This window comes from Garra rufa, chromosome 10 (assembly GCF_049309525.1).
Source record: "Garra rufa chromosome 10, GarRuf1.0, whole genome shotgun sequence".
Lineage (NCBI taxonomy): Eukaryota > Metazoa > Chordata > Actinopteri > Cypriniformes > Cyprinidae > Garra > Garra rufa.
Genome location: NC_133370.1, coordinates 21,373,900 through 21,383,086, shown reverse-complemented (window position 1 = coordinate 21,383,086; position 9,187 = coordinate 21,373,900). Strand labels below are relative to the sequence as shown.

Sequence of the window (9,187 nt, the reverse complement as noted above, 5' to 3'; positions counted from 1 at the left end):
AAATGCCTTCAACTGTAAACACTCTTGCTCTTAAGCCTAATACACACTGAAACAAATAATTTACGGCATCTGGCTGTACTGTAAGTCACTATTCTCTGCATTAGCACTGTTTTGAACTTACTGTTTGAATGCATTCTCGTTTACTAAATCTTTTGACGTACGAGTTGATCGGTTCAAAATGTAATTAACTGATTCTTTTCATTTTAAGGCATTATTTTCGTTATCATCTACTTATTTACAATCTTAGTCAATAATTAATTATTATTGCACTACTCTTGTTGTGCCGAAAAAACACCCTCCTGTGAAAAGCACCTGCGTGAATGACACCGGTACACTAAAGGCTATATGCATACCGACCCACTTCAAGCACTGCTGAGATCGAATAAATCTGTAGTTAGGTTTTTTTCTGATGACTGTTGTTACAGCTAACAGAACAACATATCCCGGGCATATTGTATCCCTGTTGTGAACATTCTGGGAGTTTTGTTGAGCTTCCTCTGGTAGTTGTGGCTGCTGTGACCATAGACTAAAACAGGTAGCGTGGACACAAAAATAGCGGCGATAAAGCACAGTGACGTCACATGGTACCCATGAATAGTCCACAAGACAAAATAATAGTTCAATTTATAAAAATGACCCCGTTCCAAAGTTTACATACGCTTGATTCAAAAGTGTACACACGCTTGTGAATACTGTATTGTTACCTGAATTATCCACAATATTTTTTTTGTATTTTTTTTTTTTTGTTTAGTGATGTTGTTCATGAGTCCCATGTTTGTCCTGAACAGTTAAACTGTCCACTGTTCTTCTGAAAAATCCTTCAGGTCCCACAGATTCTTAGGTTTTTCAGCATTTTCGTGTACTTGAACCCTGTTCAAGAATGATTGTATGATTTTGAGATCCAAATTTTCACACTGAGGGACTATTACAACTATTACAGAGGGTTCAAACGTTCACTGATGCTCCAAAAGGAAACACGGTGCATTAAGAGCCAGGGACTGAAAACTTTTTGAATTTGAAGATCAGGGTAAATTTGACTTATTTTGTCTTCTGGAAAACATGTAAGTATCTTCTGTAGCTTCTGAAGGGCAGTACTAAATGAGAAAATATGATATTTAGACAAAATAAGAAAAATGTACACATCTTCATTCTGTTCAAAAGTGTACACCCCTGGCTCTTAATGCATTGTTTTTGCTTCTGAAGCATCAGTGAACGTTTAAACCTTTTGTAATAGTTGCATGTGAATAGTGTAAAAACATGGATTTCAAAATCATAGTCATTGTTGGAAAGGGTTCAAATACACAAAAGCTAAAAAAAAAAGGATTTGTGGGACCTGAAGAATTTTTCTGAAGAACAGCGGGCAGGGACTGTTCAAACAAAGGGCTTATGAACAACTATCACTAAACAAAAAAAAAACACAGCTGTGGATCATTCAGGTAACAAAACAGTATTAAGAATCAAGTGTCTATAAACTTTTGAACGGGGGCATTTTTATAAAAAACTATTTTTTTCTCTTGTAGACAATATGTAAATGTATTTTATGTGAAATATTAATGATCATCTAACATGAAGCAGCATGTTATGTGCTTTTTAGCAATATGAAAACAAAACTGGTAAAAAAAAAATTAAACCACAAAATAAAACTGTATAAAAATAGGCTACATACTCTAATTAATTCTATGCATTTAAGTCCCCTTGTACTGAGAGCATGTTACACATTTCAGTTGAAATCTACACAAAAGAAATACATTTAGCCATATTAAAGTATTAATTTTATATTTTAATGTTATAGTATTTCATGTCACAGTATACAATTCCAACAAAAATAATACAAATAATAAAATTAAAATAGAACTGCCCAAAGCAAAAGTCTGGTTATTGTGTTTGATTAAGATGAGAAAGGACACCAGGAATTAGAAAGAATATATTTAAACAGTTTCTCACTGTACATTCATATCTCTTTTATCTACGTACAATTTTAATACATTGCAAGACACTGGAGTCTTATAATAACACTGGGAGGATTGTGACTTTTTTTTCCCATGACATCTGAATGATTTGAATTTCCAAGAATAAATAGAGATTACAAATCCCTTGTAATAGTTTTGAAGCTGCAATACATCCATTGTACAACCATGCCAATAAAACAAAAATGAACAATTTTGTAAAAGCATTCCTTTCCTGACATGCACATATTTTAAGTTATATTGGGAGGGTCAAAAAGTCAAAAGCTGAAAGCATCCCTAAAACAGATACTATTGCTGTGGACGGCATGGCAACGTAGATGTTTTCACATAATGAATACTGTTGTAAATATGCAAGTGTCAATCAAATGCAGGACGCTATATTTGCAATGTAGTACCCACTCTTGCCAGCATTGCACCCAGGATATCTTTGGTTGTGACATGGTTCAAGTTCTCGCATATAGAATGCATACGACGAAGTAGTGTATAAATCATTTTACATGACATACTGTGGTAATATGTAAATGCCAAACAGAATAAAAGCCCTTCATACCCAATGGAGGGATTTATTAAAGTAAACCATTGTTTCCTCTGATTCAGTCAACGGTCAGTTTACTGTATGCTATCGCTATGCATTATTAGTGTAAGGGACAAGGAAATAATTCAAAGTAAACCGGGTCCATATATGTTAAATACCTCTGAGCAGTCAGCTGATCTAGGATCAGGTCATATTCACATTAAGAAGGCAAATAAAAAAAATCCCATGTCAACACTGTTACACTCATGAACTGGACTCCTGTGTCATTAGCTGCTCAAAATGCTCTTAGGATTATTGGTCTTGTGCACTTGGGGTCGGTAAGATTTTTAAAATGTTTTTGAAAGCATTTTAATAAAGTATTAATTTTTCTGAAAACTGTAGTAAAACAGGAATATTGTCAAAACAATTAAAATAAAACAACTGTTGCTTTCTTATTTGGTACTTAAATAACATTTCATATTGTTATAAATGTTGAAAAACAGTTGCGTAATAGTTTTGTGGAAACCACATCTTCAGATTTCTAGGATTAATAGAAAAGTTTAAAAGAACAGCATTTATTTATTTATAACAATGTAAAAAGATTTACTGTCACTTTTGATCAATTTAATGTGCTCTTGCTTGATTAAAAAGTACTAATAAAAAAACCTTACTGACCCCAAACATTTGAATGGTAATATATTACTTAAAAAGATAGTTCACCCCCCCAAAAAAAATTCTGTCATTAATTACTCACCTTCATGTTGTTCCAAACCCGACCTTTGTTTATCTTCAGAACACAAATTAAGATATATTTGATGAAATACGAGAGCTCTCTGACCCGGCATAGGCAGCAATGTAACTGAAATGTTCCCAGACTCAGAAACATAGTAAGAACATAAAATACTCCATGTGTCATCAGTTGTTCAACTGTAACTTTATGAAGAAGGTCTGGGAACATTTCAGTTACAATGTTGTCTATGGAGGGTTAAAAAGCTTTTGGATTTCATCAAAAATATCTCAATCTGTGTTCTGAAGATGAATTAAGCTCTTAAGGGTTTGGAACGATAAGAGGGTCAGTAATTATTGACAGAATTTTCATTTTTGAGTGAACTGTTCCTTTAAGGATACCGTTATTGCCACTGTTTACAAACATCTGCATGAAAAAAGCAACTGAGATCTTAAACTCTAATATCATTCAAGATTAAAAGCAAGAACTGAAGTTTAAGGTCTGAAAAAAAAGTTGAAATATATTAGTATAATAGGTGCCAAGAGCACTTTTGTCATAGTACCATACATTCGTTTGCTCAACGTCAGCTTGTTAAGCATACAAAATAAGATAATTTAGAAATATAGAATTAAACATTTTAATGCATTTCCTTGCTTGAGCTTTTAAACATGTATACCAAGACGGTGTATTAATTGTTTAAAATAATAAATAACACATTTAAATCTGTGAGATTGTACTAGAAGAGGATGGATTATGCCATACAGGCATAATAACTTGTAGGGATGTTATTAAAAATCCTTTAAACTCATTGAAAAAAAAAAATCACAACCAAAATGCTGGCACTGAAGCAGAATCTCTGCAAGTGATAGAAATGTTCATCATGGTGAGATGATAGCAGTAATTCGACCTTCAAGATCAAAGTAATAGTTTGAGGTCTTTGGAGTTTGTGCAGGTACCATGCGGTATGGTGCGAGCTGTTCTCCCCAGGCCCATCGCTGATTCTGAAGCCATCTCGTCATGAACTTCATTGTGTTATGCTGTGCTTTTGGTCTCGTTTCCCCTCTTCTGGATCTCTCGGCATCTCTTTTTCTCAAGCTCTGGCCCAGTCTTCCATCTCTGTTTGTCTATTATGCGACCAGCTGGCTTAGTACATCACAGCCATGGCAGTAGGGGAGGTGGACGTCCCTGACCAGTGCTTACATAATGCATCCTCAAGAAAACATGCCAGCTTCTCGCAGTCTTCCTGCATAACATAAAAACAAGATAATTACAATCACACATAGAGCAAAGCTATTCAGTTCATCTGAAGGTTAAGACAAAAATAATTAATTAAAATAAATTAAGAAAACCAATACATTTACATGATTTCAAAATTCAACATCATTTCATAAATATTTTGGACTATGGGGGCGCCATTATTTCAATGATGTGAAATGGTTGCATTCCGTGAGCTACTGTCAAATACCTGTTGCTATTTTTTACCACAACACAACTCGGAAAATAAAATACTGATACGATCCACATTGTGCGGATTTTGGTTGTAATTTTCAGTCAAAGGGCAATAAGAGACGCGATGTAAGTCTTCACTGCTTTTCTAGTGATAAGAAGATGAGAAAAGCATGGGAAGATGGCTGTGGATGACTAAAACCAGTGTCTGTGTTCCTAAAGACCAGCGTCTGTGTTCTCTCCACTTTAGCCCTGATGTCTTTGAGGCTTTTAGTCGACCACAGCTACTCAAAGAGCTAACAAACAGCAGAGACAAGAAACGCTAGATGCCATCCTGGCAGGGTGTAAACAAGGAGTTTCTCAGTGCGGATTTCAAACGATATCCGGGGGTAAAAATCAATGTTACGGCATTTGGTTACACCACCTGTAGGCTCTTTCAGTAGCTGTGACCATCCTATCAGCAGTTGTGTATTTTGAATTGTGCAACAGGTAGCTCACCGAGTGCAACCATTTCATGTCATAATGCCACCCCTCATAGTCCAAAATATGTATAATATGTATAAAACTATGTGGATTTTTTAAGTAACGTAAATCAGAGGTCTCCAACCTTGTTTCTGGGGACCCACTATCCTGAAAAGTTTAGCTACAACCCTAATTAAACACATCTGAAGCAAACAATCAAGCTCCTCAAGTCTGCTTGAAAATTGCAGGCAGGTATGCTGATGCAGGTTGGAAATAAACTTTCTAGGAGAGTGGGTCCTCAGGAGCAGGGTTGAAGACCTCTGACGTAAATCTTTCATGTGTTTTCCACTACATATTTCAGTAAGAGACATAATTTATGTTATATTAATTAAAATTTATACTATGTGCATGATTCAAATCGGATTGCCGTTTGAACCGGTATATCGCCCAGCACTACATAAAGTTATATATACACTATATAACAAATTTCAACTGGTTAGAAGATCTTATGCTTACCTCACTGATGAAAGCATGGTGAACCAACTCACTAGCCAAATCTTTGGGACTGTCAGCTGAAAAAAATATTTAATGTACTTTTCAGCTATATGCACACACATCTCATACATTCGCATTTTATATTCCAAAAATAAATGCAACAAGAACTAAATGTTAAAATGTACTTACATGGCAAAACATCACAGCTAAGCTGACGGTGAAGCCTATCATCCATCTTTAAAAAGAGAGAGAGCTACAAAGAAAGAAAGGATAGATGATGCACAATGCCAACAGCTTTTAGTTAAGCAAAACTAACTGCCATAAACTCACATGACTCCTTGTGCCTTCCTCATTCGCTTCCAAATTACAATGGACCTGGACAACCTGTATGAAAACACAAGGATTTGGTTATTTAGTGCCTCTTTTCTGTTGCACAAATCAAACACACTTGCCGATTTAGGAAAAAATCTTAAAAATAATGGGAGTGTCAATCCTAAATTTAGGACTCTAACTAAAAAACAAACAAACTAAAACTAGCACCTAAATCTGTGAAACGTTAAGAGTAGTGAAGAGGACTCCTAAGTCACTAAGACCAAATCACAAACTATCCTCCCTGCAAAAAAAAAACTAAATAATACAAGCTATCACAGAAATTTGAATGGTTCCCACTACAAATACCATTACAAACATTCCAAATCATCAAGTTTTAACCATTAAAACAATTAAAAAATGGTTTCCTGTAGTGTTTTCGGATATATTACATTGGGATTTAGTGGTTTTAACAAGCCACCAGTAGAATCCGAGCAATTACTAGTAGAGACCAACAGGCACCATTACAGTTACCATTAAAACCAATACAATTCCCATTATAATCAGTAAAACCATGACAAATTCTGATGTTTTTATTTTTTACATGGCTAAATGGCTGTTGAACATAAACATTTTAGAAACACGCTGCATTTATTTGCACACATTTGTTTTTGGAGGTTCTCCCAACTTAAATTCTTTGATTATATCCTTGTATACAGCTGTTCTTGCATCCAGTCTGTTTTTTTTTTTTTACGTTTGTATGTCTTACTATCAGCCATGACTATTATATTCTGTTAATTAAAAGGCTACTTACATGCATATCTGCAAATTGTTGAGGAGAAGCACATATGAAAGAGGCTGACAATTAGCTGGACATATACTTGTTTAGTTAGTGACACAGCTTGTATTTTAAATTCTTTATCTGAAATGTGCAACTTTTTTTATTTTTAAACATTTATTTTAATATTGCAACTAAATATTTCTATGAATGAATCTGTGACAGAGACTTCTCCACTGTCAGCCAATCACTGTGTGCATAGTTACTAAGCATGCTGACATCATCCATAGCAACGAGGTCAACCCCGCCCCTACTCTTAGCATAAGACAACTCTCTATTCCTTAGTAAAAGTTGGTCTCAGCAGCTTTGTGAATAGGTTTTAAGAGACAACTCTTAGCTATAAACTTGTAAATGAAAATGAAGAAAATGTTTTGTGAATATAAGCCCAGGTTTTTAAGAGGACATGGTCTCATGGAGTATTAGAACGTAAGAAAAAAGTAAGTCAAATACTGTTTCTACATGGATGAGATACATTGATCACTATTTCTGGGAAATATTTAAAGAGACATTAGCTTTTTCAAACTGACCCTTGCTCATCATCAATATCAGATCTGGACAGACTTTCCATTAGTTAGCCAACATCTGTTGGACAAATAATATTTTGCTTTAAAAATGACGATGCAGAGTTTAAAATGAATTGTGAATCTGAGCAGTGGATTGTTTATTTACACAAACAGTGTGAACAAACTGATTGGGGTTAGTAACTCCCAACATCATCTTATTCTAACCTTTCTGGTTTCAGTCTCCTGTGGTTCTGGGGTTGGGGTCTTTACAGTCTCCATCTGTTCCTGTGACAAAGAAAGAGCACGGGGGATAGGATGCGGCCGCTGGGAAGCAAAGTTCATTAGGGGATATATGCCGTTCCTGTTCGTGCAGAAGAAGAAAAGGTTGAAATGCTCAAGCATGAAAACAAAAACAGCCAAATCTAAGATCAGTTTATGTTCTCTATAACTCACTTCACATCCTCAAGGAATTTATCCAGCTCCAGAGGAGAAACGTGAGAGTACCTTAAAAAAAAGAGAGAGAGAAAAATCGTCAAAGGAAACTGGGTAACAATCAGGAATTTCCCATTTTGTTTGCGAAACTCACTTTAGATGGACTCCAGGTCGGTCACGATGATTAATCTCTGCCATGATGCCATTAGGATCAAAAGATTTCGTTTTCTCTTCCACACAATTCTCAGGAAGAAGATCTGGAAAAAATTTATGCAAGTTTAAGACCTGTCCTAAACAAAAGAGAAATGGAAATATGAAAGAACAACAGTTTCCTTTTGCATAACAGGTTAGACATAACATTTATGTTACTATGAGGAGTCAGGAAGGGATAAACAACAGTGTCTTCCTTGTCCCACTTACACTGGTTATTAATAAAGCAGTGTGCGGCAAGCAGTTTTAAGGAGTGGACCTCAAATAACACTCTGTGGAACAGGAGGTCATGAGCTGTGGGTCTTGTCTTGGCTTCTGTGCGTACACACGACTGAATAAATTCCTGTCAGTGCAAGTGATGAAGGCATTAGATCAAACCAAAAAACAAATCAGCAGAGCTGTTTCGATTATAAACACATGCTTAAAGTCTTTTACCCTCATGAGAGGGTCCTCAAGTAACTGTCCAGCATGATCAATGGCCTCTTTTGAAACTGCAGTGTCTCCATTGGCCTGGATTTCCAGTACTGCCATCTAAAGGTGAGGTGGTAAAATTAAAAGTCAAACTTATTCAAATTTGTATTTTTTCTATCGTTTAGTTAGACTGTTAAAGCAATTGTCAGACCTCCAAGCCACAGATGCCAAATGAAAATATATCAATGGCGTAGTCGTCTTCAGCAACTTGAGAAAAAGAAAATAATGTCATGAAAAAAAACAGATTTCTGTTTTATATATGGTTTAAATCGATTTTTTTCCAGATTGAGAAAGAAGGCCTCAGATACTCACTGCCATACTCCGGAGCAAAGAAATGCTGGTTCCGCATTTCATCTCGATGTTGATGCACATTCCCATGAATCGCCTCAGCAAATACTAAGGGAGACAACATTCAAACTCTATTTATAACATTATATGAATGGAAAAATTTGCCAGTAAACATACAAGATCTAACACATGGGCTGGAGTCCAGAATGAATACTCTGAGGGGGAGGGAGTAGGCCTTATTTTCTTTATTTATGTTTTAGATTGTGAAAGCTGACAAGAAAATGTTACAGTACATTACATAAGTGCCAGGATTTTTGGCCAAAATACGTAAAGCATTGTTTGAGGAAGGAAGGAAAAGAAACAGGCTATGTACGGTCTGTGTTTTCTTTCTGACGAGATAACCAAATTCCTGTGCGCATGGCATAGAGAGCTCAGAATGGACTTACCATTAACAAACAGCCTGTGCCAAACTGTAAAAGAAAGAGGAGATATATAACTTTTCTGAAAACTATTCTGTTAAAAATG

At 35.6% G+C, this 9,187-nt stretch overlaps 1 protein-coding gene across 1 annotated transcript in view; it reads right to left on the bottom strand.

Annotated features, from left to right (window-relative positions):
- Positions 1–1,759: 1,759 nt before the first annotated feature.
- The window catches only part of nrbp2a (nuclear receptor binding protein 2a), a 36,163-nt gene continuing 28,735 nt past the window's right edge, over positions 1,760–9,187 (bottom strand). Inside the window, exons 7-18 of the mRNA XM_073848266.1 lie at positions 9,109–9,132; positions 8,687–8,770; positions 8,526–8,581; positions 8,339–8,434; positions 8,114–8,246; positions 7,848–7,950; positions 7,715–7,765; positions 7,487–7,622; positions 5,942–5,995; positions 5,801–5,864; positions 5,633–5,688; positions 1,760–4,451 (exon numbers count right to left, since the gene is read on the bottom strand). Coding sequence (XP_073704367.1) covers positions 4,353–4,451; positions 5,633–5,688; positions 5,801–5,864; positions 5,942–5,995; positions 7,487–7,622; positions 7,715–7,765; positions 7,848–7,950; positions 8,114–8,246; positions 8,339–8,434; positions 8,526–8,581; positions 8,687–8,770; positions 9,109–9,132 — 956 coding nt within the window. The 3' untranslated portion in view covers positions 1,760–4,352. The remainder of the gene's footprint in view (positions 4,452–5,632; positions 5,689–5,800; positions 5,865–5,941; positions 5,996–7,486; positions 7,623–7,714; positions 7,766–7,847; positions 7,951–8,113; positions 8,247–8,338; positions 8,435–8,525; positions 8,582–8,686; positions 8,771–9,108; positions 9,133–9,187) is intronic.